This window comes from Alligator mississippiensis, chromosome 10 (genome assembly GCF_030867095.1).
Source record: "Alligator mississippiensis isolate rAllMis1 chromosome 10, rAllMis1, whole genome shotgun sequence".
Lineage (NCBI taxonomy): Eukaryota > Metazoa > Chordata > Crocodylia > Alligatoridae > Alligator > Alligator mississippiensis.
In genome coordinates, this window is record NC_081833.1 from 26,072,241 (window position 1) to 26,099,326 (window position 27,086).

The following is a 27,086-nucleotide window of genomic DNA, read 5'->3' on the forward strand; positions in this document are numbered from 1 at the left end:
CTTTAGGGCTGGCACTCAGAATAACCCACTTGGCTATTCTGCCAACGGGAAGCCAAGACCAACAGAACTTCTAGGCATGGCCCAATCCCATGGAGAGAGAAAATCCAGTATGTACATGGAGCCCAGCAAAACCACATGTGTGCATCCTCAGCATTTGCACAGTGTCTTGTGAAAGCATTCAGATGGGTAGAGACTGGAGAACAACTCCCTTGTTTCCAATTGTATTTCTGATCAATCCCAAAGGACAAGGAGTAGTTTCTGCACCAGCACCTACACTGCTGGCTGGCCCACCCAACAGTTGGTCTGGTTTTACAATCCCATTGTCCAGTTTTTAAATTGTTTTTCCCTTGCCTCCATGTTTCCATGTTAAGAGTATGCACAATTAATATGGGGAAAGAGGTAGCTAGTTGTGTTAGTGTATACTGTAAGGTACCACCTTACCTTGCCTTCTTCCTGACTTCAGACTATCTCATTCAGAGAGGAATAAGTTTTTTTTAGGCTACAGCCTACTTTGGCAGATGTTATGAATGGACACCATTCATATATAACGCACTGAACAATGAACAAAGGGAACAACAAAAAGTTAAAATTGTGGGGGAAACTCTTTCCTAAAACCTTTAAATTACAATAAGTTTAAGTGTCATGGATATAAAAAGATGTCAAACTTTTCAGAAAGAAGTAGGATCACTAAAATAAATAAGTTTCCAACAGTTACAGTGGCCAAGAATAGGAACAGAGAATAATAACTCAGCTCATTGCTGTCTGCTTAAGTTTGGCAGGAGCCTGCAATGATTTCTGTAGGGCACACAAGCTGATCTCACTCATTGCATTTGGGTGTGAAATGATAACTTAAAGGCCAAGATGATTAATGATTTTTCACCTGATCAAAGTGTAACCCACTGATGGGTGTGCACAAATGGATACAAACTGGCTAGGGACAAATTTAAGCTCAGCAGTCAACACATGGGTTTAAATATTTACAATCCGCATGTTAGAGTCAACAGGGAACTATCTCTGTGCAGTTAATGTCAAGGGATCCTGGGCTTCAAGGCTTCTGCTGGTCACCTGTAAGGGCCAGGAATGAATAGTTTTCCTCATATATGCTTTATTTGATTTGGGGGGCATGAGGACTGCTTTCCTTTCAAACACTGGACACGGCTAAAGGAGGGATCATGGACTGGGATATGTCAATTCTTTTGATACTCAGACATGTCTCAAGTTCCTGGCTGGAAGGTCTTGCTCTTCCATTCCAGGTCAAACCAATCACCAGATGTAGGGACAGGAAAGAATTTCTCTCCCAGGTCCGAATGGCAAGGACTGTGGAGGTGTTTGCCTACCTCTTGTAGTATGGGGCAGTGTTTGCTTCCTAGGATCTTTCCTGGGCATTGCAGTGGCAGGGCATTGGCAGTGCCTTGATTTCCCCTACTATTATTTTGTACCTTATAGGATGTTTCTAGTTTTGTTTCCATAGTGTGCTTTACAGCTGTGGTGTGTGAGGGGTTGGAGTAAATGATTTTTAGGATTCTCTGGGTAAATGGCTACCTGCAAGTACAGAGGACTAGATTCAATGACCCAAGAGACCCCTTCCAGCCCTAAGATCCACTACAGGTCCAATCTCGAAACAACAGGGGTCTATAACCCCTGCTACGGAACTATAGCAGTGCACGCTTTTGGTTTTGGAGGTCACATAAGCATGCAAAAAAAAAAAGGAACAGCCATATTACTGCAGTCTGCCCAATCTAATGAGGCTGCAATCTAGGCAAACAGAGCTTGGGAGAGGTCCAAAGGGCTCCATCCTCACCCTCTGCCTCCAGTCTCAGTGGGAGTAGGCTCAGGTGCTGTATGTCACCTAGGGATCCTGCTTGTGGCTGGCTAGGGTTTGGAAATCCCAGGTCAGCCCTGCTTTTTCCTTTCCCCCTATTTCACAGCTCTCTCTCTCTCTCTTTGACATTCTACCAACCCGATCTCAGTACTTGCAGGTACAACAGCAATAAGTGACATTTTAAAAAACCGCTCATTGCTTGGGTAACAGGTTAAAAAGTAAATAGGCCTCTGTATGTACACAACACAGGATTTAGTTTTTACCTCTTGTTATCCAACTCTGTGGCTACAAGCTGCCTCCAAAGTCCTGATAGAAAATCAATTCACCTGTGAGACTTTATTGATATGACCAGCTAGGCAAATACTGCCAAAGCATAGAAAAAGAAACGTATTGTGTGTGGGTACTACCCACGCAGAACAGAGGTTATGTTGTGTTTCAGATTTGATTCAACCTACATTGGCCAGTACTGAGCTCACCATGTCTGGGGAAGCTGGTTACAGCACAGCTGCTTCAACAGAGGGGACTATAAGATCATTTAGTCTCATCTCCTGTATAGCACAGGCCATTACATTCCCCCAGTTATCCCTGCCCTAAGCCCCATAACTTGCATTTGGCTAAATCATCTCTTGCAGAAAGGCAGTCAGCATGGATCTGAACACATCAAGTGATGAAGAATCTACCGCTTCCTTCCAGTGTTCCAATGGTGAATCATCCTCACTGTCAAAAATATGCACTTTAGTTCTCATTTGAATGCATCTGGCTTTAACTTCTAGCCATTGGCTCTTTTCAGGTCTTTCTCTGCTAGATTAGTACCTGGTATCTTCTTCCCTGTGAGAATACTCTGGCAGCATCTTCAAATCACTGTTTGATCTTCAATTCAGATAAGCTAAACAGAACAAGCTGCCTAAGGACTTGAACATCAGATACATTGACACTGATGTAATCAGCTTTCATACCAATGTGAAGAGGACCAGGGCTGAGCGGGGGGGGGGGGGGTGTAGACACATGATCTACAATCTTACACTGCTGTCACTTGAATCCAGTATAGAATTACCCTTAGGAAAAATCAGGGGTAAAACTATACTGATGTAAATTAGACTGGTGTAGGTGTTTTGTGTCCACAGTTTATCCCAGGGTAGCTGTTTGCTTGAGGTAAAAAGGATTCCATCCTGAGTTCTGCCATTAAACTGTGTGTGAAGGTAGGCAAGCCCCTTCAGCTCCCTTTGCTTCAATTTCTCAAGCTGTTAAATGGGAAAAATGGGATCCCTTTATTTTGACAGAGTGCTTTGAAACCTATCCTGGCAAATGCCACATATTGGTATGACTTAGGGAACTGTATAAAACACTACTTAGTATGAGCTAGGAGTCACGGGCAGACAACAAATAGGATCAGTAGATTCCTCAATCTCACTTTCAACTTTTGTAAAAAAAAAGCCTCCTGGCAGAGCTGACTTCACAGCACAGATAAAGGCTCTGTCTCAGTGTGGTCATATATGTACCACTTTCTCCACAGCAAGAAATTCACTTCACATGAAAGCAAACTTGCTTCCCTACTCTGCCCTTCGCCAGTTTTCATTTCCTCTGTATTCTCCATCCCAATAAAACCCCAGAATCACTGAATTCAGTGTCTGGGGGTCAGCAATGAGGGCTGCTTGGGGAAAATCCAGCAAACCAGTGTTTTATCAGAGCTTGTCAACTTGGCAAAACTGGAACTAGTGGTGATGAGGGGATGGAGAGATTTTGGCCTGGCTTCCTGCCAGATGACCCACCTGGTGGCTGTGGGGGAAGGCAGGGTATCCCAGATCTGTAGTTCCTGAACCTTGGGGCATGAGGATGAGAACAGCCCTGGGGCCAGGGAGCAGAGACAATCAGAGTCCACACCAGCTCCCATTTCAAAATGGCTGGTTTCTGGTTCTAATTGCAATGACACCCTGAAATCTTGCACAAATCAGAATTACCTTTCAGGGAACAGCTTTACCAAGGCCCTGTAAAGCTGGGCCTGGCAGAGTTGCGGCACTGATCAGCACGCAGCTAGAACAAGCAGGTGCTGCTGTGAATCACTCCAGGGAGCATCTGCTAATTTTTCTCTTGCTGGCAAAGCCCCATGAATTACCCAACCTTCAGCTACCCAAATAAATACACCCCCTGCTATTGTGAGGCAGCAGGAGGCCTCATTTTCCTCTGGAGCTGAGCCAGCGAGACCTCTGATGTAACTTGTGCTTGGGGCAGGATCTCATGGCCATGCCTCCCTGCCCTGCTACACACATGGTGGTGATGGCACTTGCGCTCCCACCAGCTGTACGTGGGGGCGTGGGGGTTGAACTGGTTGACACCCAACCGGTTGAATCCAAGCGGCTTCCTGCGGCCAGTCTGAGCCCCAGAGCCCAGCCCGAGGGCTGCAGAGACTCCTGCTGGGAGAGGATCTTACTCACGGCAGCAGCAGCAGCTTGTCCCGGAAAGCTGCCCGCACGTATTCGTCCAGCTCCGAGGCCATGCTGGCGGCGGCCGGAGCAGCCCCCCGCAAGTTGTTGCAGCCCCCGGTGCCCAGCGCCTGGAAGGGCAAAGCAGGGCCGGCCCCGGGAGCGGCACCAGCCCCCGCCCGGCCGTCGCCAAGGAGACGGACAGCACAACGTTCTGTTGCCATGGTCACGCGTTCGGGATCCCGGGGCCCTTGCGCTCCGCCAGAGCCCCGCGCAGCCACGTCCAAACCGCACGGCTCATTTGCAAGCGAGGGGCAGCGGTGGAAAGCCCCGTGTCCCCCCCATTTCCTGCCAGCCCTGGGGGCGCGCTGCTACTTCCCCTTTACGCCTCCTGGTTTGCTGATCGTAGCGCCCGCGTTCAAACCTGGTCCGCAGCTGCGAGGCCTCTGGGGCAGCTTCTCTCCCCACCCATACAGCACTCCCCATCCCTCCTCAGTGCCCTTCATGAACCCATGTGGGCAAGCTCATGTAGATGCTGCAAGATTTGGAGCAGCTCCAAGGACTAACCGTGGGCCACGCACATGCCAAAAACAGCGAGGCCCTGGTCTTCCAATTAGCTTGATTTGATAAGACCTGGCTACCAGGGCTGAAACCACGAGTGTCAGCCAAAGTCTGCTGGCAGGGTCCAGAGCTGGCTGTCCAGCCTCATTCATACCCCTCTAATTGTATTATCTGAACAATTCCCTAGAGTGGGATGTGCCCCCTCACCAGGGAGGTAGGGCAAGCTTATAAGGACCATTCTACAGAGGAGAATGGAGGCACAGAGAAGCAAGGCCAGATTTTTAAAGTTATTTAAAAATGAGTTCATTGATTTCAATGTGTTAGGTGCTTGCATGCCTTTAAAACCTGGGGCCTCACTACCATGCCAAGGGTCACACAGGTCATGGTAAAGTGGGCTATGAACTCACCTCTTCCAAAACCCAGGTTAGGCTCTTACCACTAAGCATCCTTCTACCCCTAATGACACTGACTCATTCTCGGCTTTGCTATTTGCACGTGCCTAGGAGCCTAGCTACAGACAGGGACCCCTTAATCATTTCAACACAGGTGTAGGGTTGCATATACAGAGCACATCTAGCCAAGGGTTAAAGACCTTTCACTGCACCCTGAACCATGCTTGATTTAGAAACCCTTTCCATGTGCATTGTCACATGCTGCCGATTCTTCAGCCCTTGTTTTCTTACTTAGCACAGTTGCATGCAAAGGACCAGAGGGATATGGATAACCTTCAGAGGGTCCAAAGGTGAGCTACTCATGGTTAAGGGCCTGCAGGTAAGATCCTACAAGGAGAGATTGAGGGACCCGAGTCTCTTCAGCCTCAGCAAAAAAAGGCTGAGAGGGGATCTTGTGGCCATCTATAAATTTATCTGGGGGGCAGGAGGGGGCAGGAAGGAAAAGGAGACACCATTCTGTTTACCAGGGTGCCCCTTAGGGTTACTAGGAACAACAGCCATAAACTGAGTGCAGATTTAGATTAGACATTGGGGAAAAAAATTATTTACAGCAAGGGTTGCCAAAATCTGGAATGGGTTTCCAAGAGAGGTGGTGCTCTCCCCTACCTTGGAGGTCTTTAAGAGGAGACTAGACAAGCATCTAGCTGGGGTCATCTGATCCCAGCGCTCTTTCCTACCTAGGGCAGGGGGTCAGACTCAATGATCTACTAAGGTCCCTTCCGACCCTAAAAATCTATGATATCTAAGCAATGTTTACCTGCCCTAACCATCCACAGGCTCTCATCCAATACATTAGTTCTGTTGAAAAGACACCACCCAGTTAAAAAACATGCGTCTTTCTCCTTGTCTATGGGGGGCATTTGATTGTACTGGAAGAGGCAACTCCAAAACTTTCATGTGCCTCTTTGTGGATAGCATCAATTGCTCCTCTTGACCTCTGCTGCTGCTATAGGAGCTCATGGGGCTTCCAAAACAATCAGCTCCTTTGAGGCATTGAGCTTCATGCCAAAAAGTCCATCTGGATCTAGTGGCTGCTTTTGAAATTCTGGTCATTTGAGTACGATGACCCGGGACAATATTGATGGAAACTAGCTAATTTTTAATAAAGCCCCAACAATTACGGAGGGCAGATCCAGCCCAAAAATAACTCCTTTTGGCTACTGATTAGATTTCAAGTACATGGTGGCACTGACTATCTTCAGAGTAGGCAGAAGAGGAGTGCAGCACCAACTGCAGAATCCTGAAGGGAAGAGTTGCATCTTGATGGATCTAACCCAGAAAGGAGGGGTAAATGATTCCACATTATTCAGCTCTGACTCTGGCCCTCTGACTCTTGGAAAGGAATAATATGAAGCATGAGAGAGGGAATGAAGAAAGAAGCATCCTGATCCCTTAGTCATAATTAGTTACCATGTTAATTGCAACGAGCCCACCCTCATCTCCATAAAACACACTCTGCCAGTCACTTCCAACCAAAATATCCAATTTCTCTTGAGGCCTATTCAGAGGCTTTTCTGTTTCCTTCCTCATTCCTGCTGACAGCAAGATACCTGTGTATACATAACTTTAATCCTTTATAACCCAATTGTTATACCAACTGAGGATATTCCATTATTGTAATATCACACCATGGCAGCAAGCTGTGATGCAACTGTTGCAACATCATTAGAAGCTAGGCCACTGACAGTCAATGAAACCCCATCCAAAACTGAGGGTCAACATGTCAGTAAAGACTAGGTGTGCATGTTTTAGTTCACTCACAAAAAGCAGTCAGGTGTTTTCTATCACATAGCTAGCAAAAGTACAGTGTGTGCCTTACCTGCGGCTGCTGCTTCCAAAGAGGGAATTCTGAGTCGTTTCAAGGTATAATAGACAGAACACCAGTTTATCACTGTTTTGCAGCAAAGCACATTGTTGTACCTAAGTTCACTCCGGCTGCCTTTGCTTCTTGGTCAGGCCTGGTCTCAGCTCTCTTCCATGTTCCCTGGCAGGAGGATGAAAGCCTGGCAGACTCAAGTGGGAAACCCAGAATAAGGGCATATAATGACATCCCCTGCCCACCTGGACTCCACAGCAGTTGTTCCACTGAAGCTGTACAGAAGATTTGCTGCATGTCAGGGTTTGCAGTAAATCAGAAGCTCTCCAGAATATAATCCCCTGCTAGGATTGTGGCTATAATCAATCTTCCAGCAGTGCTAACTCCCCCTGAGTACAATTTATGACAGCTGCCGTGTAGTTAAGGAAGTGATAAAGGGCTGCCAGGGGTCCTATAGGGCTTTTGCATCCACTGAAGGGGCAGTCTCTTGAGCAGGACCTTTAAGCAGAGAGGTTGATCTACAGGGTTGCATGCCCACTGCCTCCTGTGGTAGAGAAGAGATGGGGTGAACCACACTTAAGCATGCAAAATGGCAGAGCTATCCCAAGGGGTGTGCAGGACCCAGGGCATATCAGCTTGTGTGGGGCCGAGGGCTGGCAAGTGGCTGGAGTGTAGAGGAGGTGGGTAAGGGGGGGTGGCAAGTGGCTGGAGCATGGAGCCAGCAGCATGTGGTGGCCATGGCGGGGCTTGTTAGGCACTGTCTGTGGGGCCCCCCAAAGTGCAGGGCCTGGGGCAGTTGCCCTGATTCGTGTGCCTTCCCCCACCCCAGGACTGCCCTGCAAATGGGACAGAAAAAGTTTTTGGTGAGGCTGGTGGGTTCGCTCTGGCTCCCAGACTGATTCATGTAGATGCTTAGTGGTATCACACATGCTCTCTGAAGGTCCTAGCTTGGAATGGATCTGGGAAGTATACTACAAGTTTCCCTTGCTTTATGCGGGTTCTGTATGTGCGGATTCGCTCTTATACAATGACCCTTTTAATACCAAAAATTAATTATATATGAGGTAAATTCACTCTTACAAGATCCGTGTGGTGGAAGCCCACCGTCAGCTGTTTTGTGCAGTGCATTGTGGGACTGATGTGCACCAAAATATAATTTCCTGTGTGGATCTGTGCTTTTTATATATATATATATATATATATATATATATATATATATATGAACATTTTTTGTGTTCCAAGCCAAACCAGTCAAATCAATTCCAAATCTGTGAGTCACTCAAGAACCGTAAGTGGCCCTACTACCAGCAAACATCCTTCACCCCCAGCTGGGGCTTTAGATGTTTCCAAATCATTTGGAAGGCATCCTACGTGCAGGCCCACTCCTGGAAGCTTAGGGTTCAGACGCCCCCGAGTTTCACTTGCCCTCAGCTGTAAGGCCCCAGGAGCAAGATAAATATAGTTTCCTGTGTGCATCTGTGCTCCTTGCTCATCTGCAACACGTGTTTCTGTAGGTGCCACCCCCATTATGATAGTGCTTGTGTGTACTGTCTGCTGTTGGTGAGTCCCAAAATTGTCTTGTAAAAGTGGTAGAAATGGGTCTGGGGGGTCAGTACTGTCAAGGTCTTGGAACCTATCCCTATTTGTTACATTGTAGAGTGGGTTCCCTTTATGTGAATTCAAGTTATGTGCCATTTCCCAGGAATGCATGTATACCATAAAGCGAGGGGAACCTGTACACACTTTGCAGCCTCTAAAGGCCCCCCAACTTTTCCTCCCTGATGGGACACTCCACCAGGTCAGCCTCTAAGGTTTTGTGCTCCAAGGGCTCCCTGCAGCAGCCCATGTGCGATCTACCTGTTAAGGGGGAGAGAGTGCATTCAACTCTTCTAGGTTTTCCAGAGGTCCCAGCAAGGCTTTGCAGGGGGTTCCCTGTCCAGAATGTGCTCTGCCCATGAGACATCTGAAAACTTCTCTGGGATGACAGGTCACTGGGACAGTTGGGCATCCAGCTGCGGTCCCAATTTATTGCTCTGACTTGTCTATATATTCATTGACTCAAAACTCACTGGAGATCCTTTTATTGATCTCTGTGGATTTTGAAGCAGGCCTTTGCTAGGCAGGTGCAAAGCTGCCCAGCCAGTCAGCTCCCCTTTCCAGCACACCTTTCATGAATGACTTTCTGGTCCCCCTCCTCTCAGCTTACAAACCTGATACATGGGGAAAGAAGAACCTAAGTGCTGACACCTGAATGGAGACACAGGCCTTGATTCCCACCTCCATCCCCTGGTGTACCCTAGCACCATCCCCTCCCCTCCAACATCCATACCCCCCAGGAACACCAAGGCAAACAGCTGCAGGATCCAGGCTGTGGAGTCCACCTGTCACTGCTTAGCTGTTCCCCTCCAAGTGCAACAGATGGCAGATCTGGGGAGAGGAGCAATTCTCCGGTGAGGATCAGGTACCCAGGTGATGTGCATGGCAGCAGGAAGGCTGCAGAAACCCTGCTCTGCACACTAGGGGAGGGGGGAGCCCCTTCCTCCACCTTGGGCCCAATCTTGCTCTCAGTTACACCTGGTTGAAGCCAGAGGCACTTGATTTCACTGTCCCCGAGGACAGGAACCCAGGCCTTTTCTTGCAAAGAGAGAAGAGTCTTGTGACTAAAGCCTGGGGATCTGGGTCTGCTCCCCACACTGCCCCTGGGTACCCTGGGGTTAAGTCACTGCACTGCTTCGTGCCTCGGTTTCCCTCTTGTGACATGGGCATGAGGATCCCACCCCGGGGATCGGCTCGTGCCTGCAAGGCCCCCCGTACTGAAGGGGCCAGAGAAAGCACAGGGTGATTTGACACCCCGTGAGCCGGTTCCCCGGGCAGAGCCGGGGGCAGGGAACAGCTCCAGCGCCCTTCCAGGGCGATTAGCCCGGTGCCAGCTGCCCTCCGACAGCGCCCGGGCACCGCGCACGCAGCCGGCCGGCCAGCGGAGCCCGGGCCGCGCTGCCAGGCGTGCGCTGCCAGGCGTGCCCAGCCCCGGCCGCAGGCACCGCCCAGGCTCGGGCAGGTGCCGGGGCGGCGCACGGGGCGGTGCTGCGGGCTGCGGGCCGCCCCGCCCCGCCTTGCCGCCTCCCGCCGCTCTCCCCGGCCAACCTGTGGCTGCAGCCGCGCTGCTGCGGGAGCTCGGCGGGGCGCACCCGGTGTCTGCGGCTGCCCCGTCCCGAGCGCGGAGGAGGAGGAGGAGCGGGGGTCCCCGCGCCCGGCCCGGCCCGGCCCAGCAGCGGCTCGGCGGCCGGATCCGCGCCCGGCAGGTGCGGGGCGAGGCGAGGCGAGGCTTGGCGGCGCCCCCGGGCTGGCTGCGGGCGGGCATGGCCAGGAACACGGCGCTGCACTTCCGAGTGGTGGAAGGGAGGCACCTGCCCGCCAAGGACGTGTGAGTTGGGGCGAGCGGCTCCCGCGGGCTGGTGGCGCCCGTGCTGCTGCGGGAGGAGGCGGTGCTGGCCCCTCCCGCTCTCCCCGCCGGGGGCATCCGGCCGCGGTCGCGGGCTAGCCCGGCTCCCAGCCCCGGCCGCGGGGCGCGGTGCTGCCCGGGGCGCGCTCCCCGCTTCACGGGGGTGCCCGACGCTCCTGGTGCTGCCACAGGGCGGGGAGAGGGCCGGGCTGGGGTCCCCGGGCTCTGGGCACACACGTGTGGCTGTCGGGGACCGGCTCCCTTTGGAGCTTCGGCGCCTTCATGGGTCCCGGGCGGCGGGGGCAGCTGCAGTTTGGACTCCGTAGGTAGTCCCCGGCAGATCCCGGACTGCCCCCGAGCCCCTGGTGCCACCGGGTCGCTCCCACTCCGGCCACAGCCACGTGCGCTGCCGCCGCAGGCTCGAGCCGTGGGGCCGGGCCGTGCCCGGCTGCGGGGAGAAGGGCAGATATGAAGCGGCTCTTGCTGGAGTTCAGCAGACTCAATCGCCGGCTGAGATGCCCATTCTTCTGACTAGTAGGGATCAGGACATCATGGGATCGCGGCTGGCACTGGCTGGCCCAGGACCCGAGCTCGGTGGTGCTGTGCTGGGTCCCGGGGCACTAGAGGCAGGGAGGATTGCGGCAGAGGGACTTCTTGGTTCTAGTCCCGGGGCTGTCACTGCATCACGTGTGCACAAATAGGCTCTGTGCCTCAGTTTTCCCACCTGGAAAATGGGGAGAATGACACCAACTGCCGTTGCAGGGTGTGTGGGGAATAGTGGCTGTGTGTGAAGCCTGCTGTGTTTGCATTCCTCAGCTGGAAGGCTATAGGGAAGGACAGAGCATGATATAGGTTACCTCACATCAGTCACCCTGGGATCTCACTGCAGAGTAGAAGCTTCAATTTCAGCCTTCTGTCCTGGATTTTGGCACGAAAAGACCCAAGTGAGAAGGTGGGGCAGGGAGTGATAAGGCTCATGTGCTCTATGCTCAAACGCCTTTAACCCCGATGAAACTGTTTACAGGATGCTTAAAGCAGCCACTTGCTGCCAAAGCAGCCTCGCTGTTCTGGATGGGGACCTGGGGCCAGCAGGAGGCTGTGAGCACCACTCCCAGCACTAAGGTCCACGGCCTTAGTCTGCCTCCCACCATCAGTTACACTGAATGCATCTTGTCTTCCAAAATCTGCAGACCCTGCCCTTTGTGGGGCTATTGGGAAACAAGTAAAATACACTCCAGCTCTCACCCCTCCACCTACACATGTCTATTTGTGTCTTCCAGAGATCATGGGCCTTAAGGCCCGCCTAGTTAACTAACTAGCCCCACATGGTAGTAGGGGCTAAGTTTGTAAGATACAGCTGATAATTTATTTGTTTATTTTGGTGGGACAAAGGAAGAAAAGGGTAGGAGTGAGGTGGGGTTCATAGGTTCAAAATGTGAAAAGAAGTTCTCTGGAGGGGGACACTGAGCAGAGCCCCCCAGGCCGCACCCACTGGTTCTCAAAGGCATCCAAGGAGCCGGTGGACGCTGCCCATTGTCCATGCATGTTTCCGGGCAGAGCAACAAGTGAGAGAGGAAAGCAGCCCCGCAGTCTCTGGGCACCTTCCCGGCCAGAGCCTCCTTCCTGGTCAAGTACAGGACCCACTTGGCCAGGGCCAGGAGGAGGTTGACCAGGAGGTCCTGGGACTTGGTGGGGTTGTGGATGGGGTGACCCAAAACAAAAAAGTAGGGGGTGAAATTCAACCAGAACCTCAAGAGGAGGTTCTGGAGGTAGAGATGGAGGGGCTGCAGCCTGGCATACTCAAGGGTCATGTGCACCCGTGTCTCCCTCTGCCCGCATCCATCTACACCTGGGGGTGAAGATTTACACTTCCCTTGCTCAGAAGATTTCAGGCACTGGTGGACATTGACTTTTGGCTGCAAGGTGAGTTAAGGCTGCCCACCAGGCTTATTCTCCTCTTGTTTGAATTCATTTAGCTTAGGAGTGACTGATCTATGTAATCCTGGTTCTTTTGTGGCTGTTTACGCTGGAGTTAAAGGACTGCAGGGCTGCCAAATGCCACCTTTTGGATTTTTGAGCTCCTGTGTTTTCTTCCAGCCCCAGCTCTTGGAGTCAGGTGATTGTGCAAGACAGGCAGCTTTTATTTAAAGAAAAAAGCACTTTCTAACCATGAGGGAAGTGGAGAAAAACTCAAAATAAAAAATACTGGGAGCTCAGACTCTCAGAGGCAAATTAAAAATATATATACACTGAGGTTGTTGGTTTGGTCATGTTTGACTCCCTTGGTTTGGAGGGTAAAGTCATGATTTTCAGATCTTTCCATTGGTAGTGATGAGTTTTTCTCCCATTGTGCATGGATGCAAATAACCAGTAAATGGGCTGGGCCAGTGTAAGATCAGTTGCTATGCAGTAAACCTGGTAGGAGAAGAAAATTAAGCACAGACTGATATTTACAGAACCTGCCAACCTAAACTAGGGTTTCATACCCACCATCACAGTATCTCGGCACCTTCCCTGTAAATTTGGTATCCACAGGCAAGTGCCTATTGGACTTCATAGATTTTTTGGCATTTTGCCCCTTTTAGAGATCAGATCTCTGTTTGGTTGATTTTAGAGAGATTGATTTTTTTAGGATTCAAGCCAGTGTCAGGATTGCAAGAGTCATTCAGAGGTAGAAAGAACCTTTTTTGAAAAGGTTTTGTAGCATTAGTATGGAAGAATCATAGTTAGCAAGAGGTTCCAAGGGTCACCTAGACCAGTGGTTCTCAACCTTTTTTACACTTAAGGTACCCTTCAGTAGATTCATGGCACCCTGCAAAAATGCCAGCTCTTGGCTTTCGCACACTTTTTGAGTAAGGGGACATAATAGGGCAATTCTTCTGTTGCAAAGACCTCAGAAAGACCATGGTGGAACCAAATGTTTTTGACGCTATGGATTCCTGTTTGAAGTCTCTTGTGAATCATGTCTGCATGCCTATCAGTGCTAACACTGCATGGCACCCCCTGGCACCCTTTAAAGGATCTCATGGCACCCTAGGGTGCAATGGAGCCCTGGCTGAGAATCACTTCTCTAGACAAGGGTGTCAAAGATCTGGCCTGTGGGTCTTGGACTGACCCCATATGCTGCATGCAGTGCTCTGGCCCTGGCCTCTGGGCCCACAAACCATCCCTGCATGAGGGAACCAGCATGCAGGCTTGGTCCAGCATGGTGCTGCATGCAGCATGTGTCCCATGTTGGCCCTGTATACTGCATGCAGCTTGAGCCTTGGATTGGGACCAGCACGTGCTGCATGGGCATGCTGGCCTGGACCCAGTGCATGCTGCATGAGCTGCCCATGATGGACCAATCCTAAATGCTGGGTCTGGTGCATGGGGCCAGGCTGTATGTCTAGTCCAGCCTGCAGACCAGCCACACAACCCTCACCCAGCCCACAGGATTGAATGAGTTTGCCGCCTCTGCTCTAGACCAACCCCCTGTGCAGATGCGCTGTTCCTAAACAATTCAGGACAGGTGACATTGTCGTAAGAGGGTCAGAGCCTGGATTTATCTAGCCTTTGACATATCATTCCATAGCTGAATCCCTTTGACCAAGAGTGCTTTGTGGTCAGCCCTCACATTAGTTTTGAGCTCTGTTATCCCAGAGGAGCACAGCTGTGCAGCTGGGTCCTTAAAAGAACAAGGACCCTGCTTTTCCTCTCACTTACTCTGGTGTATATCAGGAGTAACTGCCTTGTGTTCAGTGGAGTAACTCAATAGAGTAGGACAGCATAGTGCAAAACAGATGTAATGCTGAGAAGCCCAAGGTAATGAAGAATGAAGAGCTAAATATTTGGCACCACATAAGGAGAGGGAAAGGTTGAAAGAACTGCATTTGTTTAATCTAGATAAGAGAAGAGTGAGGAAGACATGATAACAGCCTTCAACTATGTTGAAATTTCATGCAAAGAAGGTTCTATATTATTCCCAGTGTCACTGGTGGTAGCAAAAGAAGTTCTGGATTTGAACTGCAGCAAGGGGCTTTTAGTGTGGAGATTAAGGAAAGCTTTCTAACAGTACAGAGAATTAGGCACGGGAATAGATGACCTAGGGAGGCTGTGGCATTTCCATCATTGAAGGTATTTTCAGAGGAGGTTAGACTAACATCCGCTGGGATTGATTTAGGGATAGTTGATTCTGTCTTGGGTGACAGAGATAACCTAGATAACCTCTCTTTTCTGGCGCTTTTTCTTTATAAGTAAATTCCGAATTCTTAACCATTTTAGGTAGCAAACATCTGAGTTATAAGGCACAAATCTACTTTGACAGGAAAGGACTTTTTAAGGGTGAGATCAGCTGCTTGGTTGAAATAAAGTTAGACAAGCTTTTGAATCAGCTCTGCAAAGGGAAGCAAGCACGGCAAAAGAGAGGAAATAAATTCTTCTTCATTATTAGGGATTTCATCAAGTAACCAGCACTTCAAGGCACAGTAAAAGGAATCTAAATTATGAGTACATGCTAGTGATATTTATCAGTATATGCAAATTGCATATGAACCTCCTTTGATTGTTCTTTATTAAGTGTTAAGATACATAAAGTAATTTGTTACCAAAGAATTAGGTAACTATTATGCAAATAATCCTATCATTAGTAAGTAAATACTTTATCTGCAATGAGCTTACTGCAAACAATCAAAAACCACAAGTCAGTAGCCCTCCACTTCTCACTCAAATAAAAAAACCCCCACGTGGCCTGCTAAGATAACAAGTTCTAAAAATGAATGGATCTTAAGTTCCTTGATATGTCTTCTGATTTTTTTGATCATTTAGAGAGTGTGTGTGTGTGTGTGTGTGTGTGTGTGTGTAAAATGTAATTGGGATGTTTCATGTAAAAAATGTGGAAATCCTTGGATCTTTTGAATGTATTCTAACTACTTCCTTTCCTTGCAGTAGCATGACATGGATAGTGCTCTCCTATTCTCTTGCCTGACCCATTGCAAGTTAAAGGGTGTTTTTGATGTTTCCAGCATTGCACCTGATAGTTTTGTGTAAGAGTTTGTTCCCAAAGTTGTGAAGAGCAGATCAGACAAACGCCTATCTAGGATGTCTTAGACAAGGGTGAACCTGCCTTGGGCAGGTTGTCCCTCCTAGCTCTGCTTTCCTATGATTCCATGGAACTAGATAGTGTAGCTTTGTTGGCTGCGCTAATTTAGCAAATTCATGATACTTTGGACCAGTCAAAAATAACATTTCTCAGCAGATAAAATCTGGGGCTGCAAACAGACTCCTTGCTGTTGTGGCTATTGCCACAGTCCACTGGCAACCCATTAATGGCCTTTTCAGGGGAATACCTCATGACCCACACTGTATGTCCTAATAAAGACCAGTTGCTTCTATGAAGTTAATTTTTTCTGCGTCCAAAGCACTGTGTCAGAGTTTGTTTCAAACACTCTGGAATAAAGTAATCCGCATATTAGTCTCTCACATTGGCTGGCTTTACTGTGGTCAGTGGACCTCTGCTGATATATAGGAGCTGGATATGTAATTCTGTGGTCCTTTTCTGGGTGGTCCTAGGTCTTTCTTATCCATGTTGTGTCTAAAGTACCTTTGCCATAGATGTGCCAACTGCCAAGGTCAATGTGAGCTGGAGTGAAAAGCCTCTGACAGGTTCCCCTCTGTGCCTAGGATGTGAGGGATCTGAGCCAGGCTTAATTATACTGGTGCAGGTGGGAAAGTACATATTGTTTTTTATGTGCATTTTTTTTTCTCCAGGTTCCAAGTCTCGGCTGCTAAGTGTTACTTAGGCTGGGCTTAGTCACCTGCCTTGCCTATGCCAGCCAGGGGAGGAGGGTCTTTGATCAGAACTGTGCTGGAGTTGCAGTTATCATGAACTACCTCCATGTAGTGATGGGTCTCATCACTGAGGCCTGGTCTATTCTGAAAAGATCACACCCTCTAGCTGGGTTGGGTGTCTTGGCCAACCCTATCTGCTTAGCTTCTGCTGTTCAGGGTCAGGGTATAGATGAACCAGCAGAAAAAATACCCTTCTTTTGTCTTTCAAAAGCCCTCTAGTAAGGGGCTCTGCTGCCATGCTGTACTGACATCGTTGAGGCGGCAGTAGCACCTAGAGGAACCAGCAGTGGCCCCCCTCCTGGGATCAGGTCAACATAGAGATTCGTTCCAACCTGGGGTGTTGTGAGGCTTCTTGCAGGCTAGAGGTCCAAATCTGAGGATGAGCTTGCAAGACTGGGGGCTTACATTCTCCCTTGGATGTCTGATGCAAAACACATGTCCCTGAGGACAAAGAGGAGATTTTGCTATTTCAGTTCCATGCAAATCTCTCCCAAAATGTATAGTGAGTATACCCAGATTTTATGGCACTTGCCTTTGCAAAAGTGGCAAGAAAAAGAAATATTAGCTCTTGTTTAAAACTCTCCGTGACTTATGCCTCTCTTACTAACATCACTGCAAACACTCAAGAGTTCTTCATGCTTAGATAATTCCCCTTCCCTAGAGGGGCTTGAACCCTGGGCTTTTTGATACTGACAGCATAGACCTCTGTGACTGGAGCTGAAGAAGTCACAAAATGAACGTGCAAGCAGGAGTGGGCTTGATGTGGGTCTGCGACAAGAAGGACACAAGACCGTATCCTAATATGGGCACTGTAAACTTTCCGATTGATCTAGTCTTGTAGTGAGATGTTCAAGGCTTTTTTCTTTTACACGTAATAAAGGAGAGAAAATCACTGTTGACGTGGGAGCCTGGCTGTGACCTGAACTGGAGCGAATCTACCTCACCACAAGGAGTGTTGGCTTGTTCTCATATGTTTACACAGGAAATAGCTCTGAGTAGTTTATTGCTGTGCTATGGGGCACCGTTTTAGGTAACTCCCTTGTCTTAGCTCCTTGTTTCTTTCTTCTCTCTCTCACTCTTTTTTTTTTGTTTTAGCTGCAACATTGTGGTTGCTCAGGAAACTGCCTTGCCCTCAATGCCAAGAAAGGGTTAAGTCCAGGTAGGCCCCAGGCAGTTGAGAGACTCTCATCATGTCATGGTGACACAATGTGTGTCCCGGCATCATGACATTGGGAGGTGGGTTGCTACAGAAACTCTGTGGGCTGGTGTAGTGACAGAGCCTGGGGATTCTTGGATAAACCCTTTGCCAGAGAGATTTTCACATGGTGATGCGAAGAGCCAATATGCACCTTCACCTCTGGGGTAGAGCAGGTTATCTGGTGTTATATGCAGAGGGAAAGGGAAAAATAGTGTTGTCTGATGGGCTTGTTGGTGGAAAAGGCAGCAGAAGCATATATACATGGATGCTGGCAGATCTCCAGCTTTCATCCTAAAGGCCTCCAAGTGCTTTATGTTCTAGAACCATGCGGCCATGCCTGGGGTGGCAGGGCAGCTGCCTGGATATAAAACAACATAGTTCATTGGGAGGAGGGTAAAATGTTAGTTGAGGGAACTCTGACTCTTGCAAGAAGTGCTGTGAGATTTTTCAACAGGGCTGGACATTGGTCAAATTCTGCTCCCATTGAAGTCAATGCTACTGGCATAAGCCAGTTCTGGTTGCTTGGAATCCGGCTCTCATTGCCAGTGTAGAGCAATGTTTCATCTGCTGGAAAGGACAGAGCTGCCCTGTTAGGGCTGAGGCTGCTGTAACCAGGATTTGAACCATTGTCACCCAGCAATCTTGGCATATAAACCATGCACTGAATGTGTACAGTGCCTAGCTCAGCACAATCCTGGTCCATGGTTGGTGCTCATGCCAGACAGCTAAAAAATATGGTAGTGAGACTTTCCCCTTGTTATAGAAACGGTGAGCTTAACCCTTGAGGTGCATGTCCCTGGCATATTCCAGAAGGAATTGGAAAGTCACTCTGGGGGGTGATGGGAGCGAGGAGATACCATGGCTTGAATGGCACTATGTGGACAGCATTGTTTGCTCTGGTTAATGTTCTGTAGCACTTGGGTCCCTGAACCTGTGGATTAGAATTCATCGGCTGCTTGCCCGTTCGGAGAGCTCAGAGGAGCCTTATTTCCAGAGTCATTATAGGTGTCAGGCTGGCTCTGCAGGTAGCATTTCACCTCTGAGGGCATGTTCTGCAGTTAACCCTGGGCTCCTATCCAGGTTGTAGCCCAAACCTCTCCCTATTGTTGATGCACATGCCAGCCTTTAGCTGTGTTTGGAGACATTTGAATTCGAGGTGAGCTTATACAAATTAAGGGGTCAGCTGTAGCTGGGTCTGATTAACTTCAGGCTGCAACTCACTCATTTTGTAGTGAGGGTGCCAAATTTAAATCACTCAAGCAGTGACAGTCCTCCACTGCCTTCCCCCAATTCCTCCTGAAAGGAAGACTAGTCCAGCCATGATGGGCTGGGAAGGGATCCTAGAAGATCTCAGCACAAAGGAGCAAGCTTATATCCCCAGGCAGAGAGGGGTGAGCACAAGAACACCAGGACACACTAGCACAGCAAGGGCACTATTTCCATGGATCTTTATCTCTGAAAAGTAGCAGGTTTATCCTGTGCTTCTCAGCCTTTCTTACTTCCTCAACTCAATACAGTATTTTTGACTGGTCTTGTGTCTTTAATCCTAAATACCACCCCCTCCAAGCTCCTCCAATGGATATGATACCTACCTAGACTCCTCCATGCCCATGTGTGGAATGCAGCCACCTCTGGGGTGGGCCTGGGTTGCAGCTTGGAGCAAGGCAGCAAATCTTTGCTTGTCTCAATATGTGTCCCTCCAGAGGACAGCTTGGGACAGTGAGGGGTGCTGGGTCCTGTGGAAACTACAAGGGGAACTTGACTCTGGCAGTATGTAACTAATGTGCAAAGAGATGTAGTTACCCATGTTAGTCTGAAGTCAAGTAGAAGACAGGGTAGATTTGTACCAAAGTAGCCTACTTTGGTTAGTCTAAAATGTGTGAATTTAGCCAGCCGTCAACATGTAACTACCTATGACAAACGTGTCCTGAAAAGCAAACCCCTGAGACTCCAGGTTAATGATCTCAATGTGGCCCATGTACAGAGGTCAAGAAGCTTGCATTAGGTTTGGCTTGCATAGGGGGCTTATCCTGAACAGGCAGCAGAGGCTCATGGTGTAGAATCGAGGCTGGGGGTTTGATCCCTGCTTCTGAAGATCCCCTGGTGGCCCTTCCAGTCCAGGGCAAACCCTGCCCGGTCCCACTCAGTGGCTGTGCCCTAGTTCCTTTGATGAGTTATTGTCCCCATCCAGCATAGCCTGCTGCCAGCCTTGCCCAGACTCCAGACTTCCAGTCCTCTCCCAGCTGGTCTCACTGAAGAGGGAATCTTCCTGCCTTCCATCAAGCAGAAAGCCTTGCCCTGGCTCTCCAGGGTTCGTTACTCAAAGGGGAACTGCCTGCTGCTAACAGCTCATTCCCTGGGTCAATATCCCTTGGCAGATTTGATAAAGCAGAGGTTATCCTTGATCCTGTCAGAACAGTGACTCCAAGCAAATCTGGGGAACCCCACCACACCAGTTTGTCCAGGGGGGATGAGAGAAGGCACATTGAGAAGCTGCCTGAGCCCTTGGCAAACACCCTTTCCCCACTCCCACTATCAATAGCTTCCCTTTCAGGACCAAATGGTCCTTTACAGTTCGGTCATCATGGACTTGGTCCTGGTTCAGCAGCCCTCAAGCACTATGAGAAAAGTTCTCCCTGTGGGATTCCTGCAGACACCAGGGGGCTGGACTGAAGCCTGTGGGCACTATCTTCAATAGAAGTTGTTGCTCCCTAAAATCCTTCCCTACATGGGCCTTTTTTTCTTTCTTCTGTACAATCACCAATATAAACTGCTGCTTCCCAAAGAGTCATTTCTCCCTGTAAGAAATAGCATGTAGGCTTGGCATCTAGGGTTAAAGCAGAGGGGTCAAGGTGCCCAGCTGGAGCAGATGGGCCCAGCAGTGCAGCTAGGGTTGAGGGGTTTGTGACTGGAAGGTGTATGTGGAGATGGGCATGGGGGGGGGGGGGGGGTGGGAAGGGGAAGGGAGCCTGTCTGAAGGTGGTTTGCTCAGGGGAGTGGGGGGGATAGCATTGATTCAGTGATCACTTTGCCCATCAGATGTCCTGTTTAGGAGGTAGCTGTTCCAACTTGCTGTTCTCAGGGGGCATCCTCTGGGTGCAGCCTCTCCTCTGCCAGGGCAAGAGTACCTGACTCCATACACCAGAGTGACTGGTGCTGCACACCGCAAAGCCACTTGGCCTCTGCCACCAGGTGAAGTCCTGCCAGAGCCTTCCCCAGGCTCCTACAGTGCTCACCTCCAGTGCATCAAAGCCCTATGGGAGGACCTGCCTCCTACCAGTGCCCCAGGTAATACTGAATGTTTGCCTTCCCTCCCAAGGTCTGGTTCCAGTGACCCCTACTGCATCGTCAAAGTTGACAACGAGGTTGTAGCCAGGTGAGTGCCTGTCTCCAGCTGGGAGCGGACCTGGGGCTGAGCTGGGAGGGTTCCATGGCAGGGGTTAGCTGTTGGGTGTAGCAGAGACCAAAGTGCACAGCAAAGTGCCCCTGTCTGGCTCATGTTGTGTCTGCAGGCCAGGTTCCTTTGGAGTTTCCAGGACGTGACACAGACTGAAACTAGTGGCACTGTGGCCATCACCACCAGCCTGCCAGCCTGGTCCCTGCAAGCAAGCCTCATAGCCAGTCCAGTCCCATCACAACACAAACAGCTGCTGTGTTAGGCCTGGAACTCAAGTCCTCACCACTCTTGGAGCTGCCCAGCCAGCTTTGTGGTGCCAGTGGGGCCTTTAGCCAGCTGGACTGAGTGAAGACATGCTGTGCCAGGAGACTGAAACCACATGCTAAACCTACCATGCCAGGCAGCAGTACTCTCAAGCACCCTGTGCTGCCCTGCCTTCTAGATGGGGAGCAGGGGGTCCATGTCCATGTGGCGCCACAAGCAGGGTAATTAGTGTGGGGTGAGGTAATTTGCACACGATTAGCCCACCTGAATCACTGCATGGGTATAGCTATCCTGCCTCCAAATGCAGCCTGCGTGGAACAGCATTGTGTTTGAGGCCTGCTACCCCCTGACATGGTAAGTTTGCTGTGTAGACATGCTTATTTTAAGAGGCTGTATCCCAGCCTTGCATACTATAGAACCAGGCTTCAAAAAGGGACTTTCATGTGCCAGTGCCCGGCAATCAAACCATGTGGTAAACCACCCAAGCAGGAAGGATGTAGAAACATGGCCCTGAGGCCAGTGCAGCAGAGAATTGGGGATCTCCATGCACAGAGAAATGGAACTTAATTTGCTTGTTGGACCCATGCCAAGGGGTTTAAAGCCTGCGGGAGGCATGGTGATCAATCCCTACTTTGGGGACAGAACTGATGTAGGGTTGCATTCCCCCAACCTTTCCAGAGGTCCAGGCAGGGGCAGGGTTAATGTGTCTCTTGCAGGTGAATGCTTTGTGAAGGTGACCTTCTGGTTAAATCTCTCTAGCCTTTTCTCCTTTTATACAAACTTCCTTACTACAAAATACTGTCTTGGCACTAGCCACTCGAACACTGGCACCTCTCTGGCATTGGGGTTTTGGCAGTGCTCGCTGTGTCCCAGCAGTGACAAGGCTTCTTACCAGCTGGTTCGCTCCCTTTCTGCCCTTGGAAGGTGTCCTGTTGTCCTGGCTTGCAACCCCACTTGGGCAAGAGAAGAGGGCAGGGCAGGAGTGGGGACAACAAGGGTGGGACAGAAAGGAAGTGGAACACAGGACTGGACCCAAGAGCTCAGGGATCTCATCCCAGCTCTGTTGCTGATTCTGTGTTTGACTTCGGGCCAGGCACTGAAGCAACTGCTAACTTTAGGTCATTCTGCTTTGGGTTCCTAGTTTGAGGCATCAGGGAGTTTCCTACTGAGAAGTCAGACCCTGTTGTTCCAGCTGAAGGTGCTGAGTGCTGGGGGTCACTGTACCTCTGGCAGTCAGGCCCTGGGCCCTGAAAATGGGAACATCTAAAATCCCCTGCCCCTTCTGAAAATGAGCGACTTCATTGCACTGTGCCTCTGTCTTTCTGTGACTTGGAGCAACAATGCTGACCTCCTAGAGTAGAGGGGGTGTGAGGTGCTGTTCATTAGGATATGCAAGGGGCTTGGGGGGGTCTCAGGTGGAAGGTGCTGCTGCCAGTCCCTGTGATGGGTGCTCCATATTGCTCGCTTGACAAGTAGGTGCCTCTGTCTCCAGCTGTCTCTACTGCCCCTGAGCCATCCTCAACTGGGGGAGTTGTAGAGCATCACACTTCACTGAGGAATTTGCGCTAGGCCCAGTCTGCTTTACCAGCCCTTGCCATAACTCCACCTGCCCCGGGCTGGCTTCCCCGAGCATGCATTACTGCCACCCCCCTACCTGGATGGGCACTCTTGCCCCTCAGCTCTTCTGTCCTGTTCCCTGAGCCGCCTTTACAGCTCTCCCCATTGCCAGCTGCCATAGATGGCAGGGTACGAAGGGCGTCTGGGCTGTCACCATGGTGCAGCCACCTACCTGTGTTGTCATGTTGCATCTTTAATGTCACATCACCATGCCACATCACTTGTGGGTGCCAAGTTCTCGGGGGGGGGGGGAGTGGATTGAGCAGTGCTGGGCCACTGTACAAGGCTCTTGTGTGGATCCCCAGGCTGGCTTAGGGCACTGATCAATTCAACTTGCTCCTACTGAACCTGAACACAGTGGTCCTGAGTCTGAATGCAGCCCTAGGCAGAGGGAACACTCTGGTGCAGGTCAGGGTTGGGAAAGCATTGCATGGGCTGGGCTCATTCCCCCACCCCTGCTGTTCCCAGTGCCCCAAGCCCCTCGCAGTGCAGAGAAGCTGCTCTGGAGCTGTCTAGTGATGAAGTGGTTACTATGGAGAAGTCCATAAATTATTCCCCCTTCTGGAGAGTCGGCAGCATCTCCCGTTTCTAGCCAGCTGCCTGGGGGCTTGCTTAGGAGAGTGATGGGGATGGGGAGAGAGGCCTGGCATAGGGGCCTGGGGCAGGTGGGGTGGGCATGGCTGTGAGTGGACCCCATATGTTCATCCAGTGCCCCTTTCTCACACAGTCCTATCACTCTGTGCTGCCCTTCTCCTTTGCTCTTCTGTTTCTATCCCGCCCTCCCTTCCTTCCTCTGGAATTCATTTCCTATCCCATGTGCACTCCCACCTGGCACAGCCTTTACTGGGAACCCTCCAGTTGTCCTGCCCCTGAAGCCCCAGGTGCAAACAAGGGCAACCCTATTATCCTTTGTACCATGGTGATAGCCAAGCACTTGAGATGATCTAACCATGACACTTAAATCAGATGCCTCCTGTGAAGTTTGGGTCTAGAATTTTTTCTCTACTGTGTCTGAATCCAAACAGTTGGAGCTAGTTAGTTCCAGGCCCAGTACTGGGGTCATTCCTGCCCGCCCCACTGGCAGTAACATGCTCTAGTGTGGATGCTATGGGACCCTCTCGGAAGCCTTCCTCTCCCAGGGACTCCCAGCTCCCCCTCCCCCTGTAGCTCTTTTTTGTTTGCAAGGGAGAAATTTTCAGGCTGGAGGTCAGCACTAGGTACGAAAGCCAAAGGGGTGGGATCTTCCTGCCTGTCAAGGACCATTCCCTAAAAACACCTCTGGCACATCCTTTCTGCTGCACATGGTGCCTGGCTCCTCATTCATCCCCCAAGCCTGCCCCTTATGAAGAGCAAGGTCCCTGGCATATGTGGTTATCAAGCAAGGATGCCAAGGTGGCCCAGTTGGGAGAAGCCAGCCCCTCCATCTCCTCTTACCCTGGAGGTCTGAATTCCCAGAAAGAGCTTGTGTCCTTGGCCTCGGGTGTCTCCCCAGGAAGGGAAGGGGAGAACAATCAGAAGTTCTGGATGCAAAATGAAGGCAGGAGGGAGCTTAGGGAATCCCTCTGAAGGTCATCCAAAGGATGCTGTTTCCCTGCTGGCTGAGATGCCACTGCTGTGTGCCCCAGGGTTGGGAGACCCAGGAGAGGGGAAGTCCAGAGTTCTGATCTCTGACTTGCTGGGTGCTTTTATGCAGGTCCCTTCATCCCTCTGAAGCAAATTAATTCCTGGGGTTGTTCCCTTGATCACTGTGCCTGTAGTTGATCCTCTGTGCCTCAGTTTCTCCCTGTCTAAAACAGGGCTAACAATGGTTTCCAGTCTCCTGTCCACAGAGGTGATTGGGAGGGCTGATTGGCTTATCTCTGCCTGGCACTTTAATGCTGTGAACTGCTTCAGCTTGCTTTATTCCCCATTATATGGGGTGTGAGGAGCATAGAGCCTGTTGCCATGTCCAACTGAGCTGGCTTCCTTTCCCTCTCGCCCCATGCACAGTGATGAAGGCACCAGAGCAGCCAGGCTTGGAGGTTCCCTTGGGTATCTGGGCTTTTCTTACCTGGCAGGGGAAACACCATGTATCTGGGTCAAAGAAGGCAGTTTTCCTTAAGCGTTCCCAGGAATAACTGTTCTTCTGGCACGGTTTAGTACCTGCTGAGGTGTTGGGGCTTAATGCCCATTATATGGAAATGGGAGGCTCCTCCCTAGCTTGCTCCTGCAGCCAATGGCTGAGGGCAGGTGAAACTTGGGGGCATCTGAACCCCAGGCCTCTGGGCTTGGGCCTGCATGTAGGATGCCTGCCAAAAGATGTTGGAAATATCTGAAGCCCCTGGTGGGGGTGGAGGATGTCTGCCGGTTGTAAGTCCACTTGTGCTTCTGGACTGACTTGATTTGGCTTGGAACATGAACAATTTCTTTAAAAAGAAAAAAAAATCTGGGCTTTGCTGTCACTGGTTCAACCCCAGTCCTCCCATCTCTGCTCAGATATTTGCTCTTGAGAATGTTAATGACATTCAAATGGGTTTGAAGAGAGATTGAGCTGAGAGGAGTTATCTCATGCTGAGTAAACTATTAACTAGAGGGGTTTGATGGGCTGTGGGTCTGGCACAGGGACAGCTTGGGGCTCTTGGGATTAATTTACAAGCCTGTCTAAGCCTCGTTTCCCCAGCAGCAGTGAAATAGCAATACAATCAGTGCCCCAGCTTCCGGCTCCATGTGCTACATGCACTGCTTGGCTCATGTCAGTGTCCCCTCATGGCTACCCCAGATGACAAGCAGGAGCTGAGCAGTACCTTTCCATGGGGCATGAAGATGGGAGCTGACTGCCCCCGCCTCCCCCACTTCAGCTTCTCTTGAGCCAGGCTTTGCAAGCTGAGTGGCTGTGGTCCCTAGCAGATGGGCCAGGTCTGCAATGCTGCCTGTGAGGGAGCATGAGATAGTGTTGTACAACCCTAACTCTGCACTTGGCAATAATTGCATGCTCCAGTGTATGCTGCTAAAGATGTGCGCACATGCATGTACTTATATGCTTGCATGCTGAAGACACATGCACGGTGCATGTTTACTGCCAGGGGCATGGGTGCATGCATGTGCTGTTGGGGATACATGTGCACATTTGTTGCTGGGACATGGATGTCTACATGTGCGTGCCTGCTGTCAGCCGTGTGTGTGTGTACTTGCATGCGTGTGCTGCAGGGGAAGGTGTGTTCCGCTGGATGGGACATGTCAATGGCCATGCTTTGGCATTTGCATGCTTGGTGTGTTGGCTGGGCATAGGCATTAACAGCAGGATTCCCACGTGGTGGGAGGGCTGGGAGGTTGTCCATAGATCTTTGCTGTGCTCTGGGTTTAGTTGGCTGCATCTACTGGAGTGTGTAGCATCACGTCTGGGTCCCTAACATGGTTTGACCCCTTGGAGCTGCAGGTTGGGAGATAGCTTTACCAGGCCTGAGGTGGTTCCTCAATCACAAGGTTTGGCCTGCCCCTCTCCCTTGCCTCACTGCACTTGACTGAAGCCTCTATTTCCTTCCCATACCCTTGGGCTGAAGCTTCTGGAGCAAATCTACAAGTGCCCTTGGCATTGAACCCCCTGCTTCCCCCCGCTCTGTGCTTGCAGGACTGCGACGGTGTGGAAGAACCTGAACCCCTTCTGGGGCGAAGAGTACACCCTGCACCTGCCCCTGGGCTTCCACGGCCTCACTTTCTATGTGCTGGATGAGGACACCATTGGGTAAGGGGGAGGCGGAGGGGAGCTCAGAGCATGGACAGCACCTGGCACTGGCTCTACTTGGAGTACTATCAGTGGGTGGGAAGAGGGAGGGGTTTGCTGAGGAGAGGCTGCTTGGAGCCAATAGATCTGCAGGCTCCAGCTCTCCGTGCCTGTCCCCATTGCCTTCCTGAGCCAGAAGCAAACAGGCAGCAGGATTGTTAATTGATTTCCTTTCCCTAATGCCCTGGCAAATGCCCCCTCCTGACCCCTATGGCTCCCCTGCAGCCTTCCAGGGTCCCCTGGGTTGGGAGGCCCGGATGAGAGCGCTGAAGGCCCTTTGTTGCTAGGAAGGATGTTCCAGCCTGCACGTCTCCATAGCAACGAGATGAGGAGCATTGCACTGTCCCTTTCATAAGGGCATGGGACTTGGGAAGGGCCTCTATGGTGACAGTAGTCAGCACTGGCTGTGAGCCAGAGAGAACCACAGTGTATGCCTATATCTCACAGCAGCCAGAAGAGCCCCCCACATCCCACAAAGATGCACACAATTTGCATTCACTACATCTAA

At 50.5% G+C, this 27,086-nt stretch overlaps 2 protein-coding genes across 5 annotated transcripts in view; one reads left to right on the plus strand and one right to left on the minus strand.

Moving 5' to 3' along the window:
• Positions 1 to 4,542, minus strand: part of CFAP73 (cilia and flagella associated protein 73) — a 16,046-nt gene extending 11,504 nt beyond the window's left edge. For 2 of the 3 annotated variants that reach the window (XM_019493713.2, XM_019493714.2), the window contains exon 1: positions 4,255 to 4,535. In XM_019493713.2, coding sequence (XP_019349258.1) covers positions 4,255 to 4,466 — 212 coding nt within the window. In that variant the 5' untranslated portion in view covers positions 4,467 to 4,535. Of the gene's footprint in view, positions 1 to 4,254 lie in introns of all 3 variants that reach the window. The other variant, XM_059713573.1, reaches the window with a different exon arrangement.
• Positions 4,543 to 10,191: 5,649 nt separating this feature from the next.
• RASAL1 (RAS protein activator like 1) overlaps positions 10,192 to 27,086 on the plus strand; it is a 53,798-nt gene continuing 36,903 nt past the window's right edge. For both annotated transcript variants that reach the window (XM_019493611.2, XM_019493612.2), the window contains exons 1-3: positions 10,192 to 10,495; positions 20,860 to 20,916; positions 26,426 to 26,539. In XM_019493611.2, the coding sequence (XP_019349156.1) occupies positions 10,431 to 10,495; positions 20,860 to 20,916; positions 26,426 to 26,539 (236 nt within the window). In that variant the 5' untranslated portion in view covers positions 10,192 to 10,430. The remainder of the gene's footprint in view (positions 10,496 to 20,859; positions 20,917 to 26,425; positions 26,540 to 27,086) is intronic.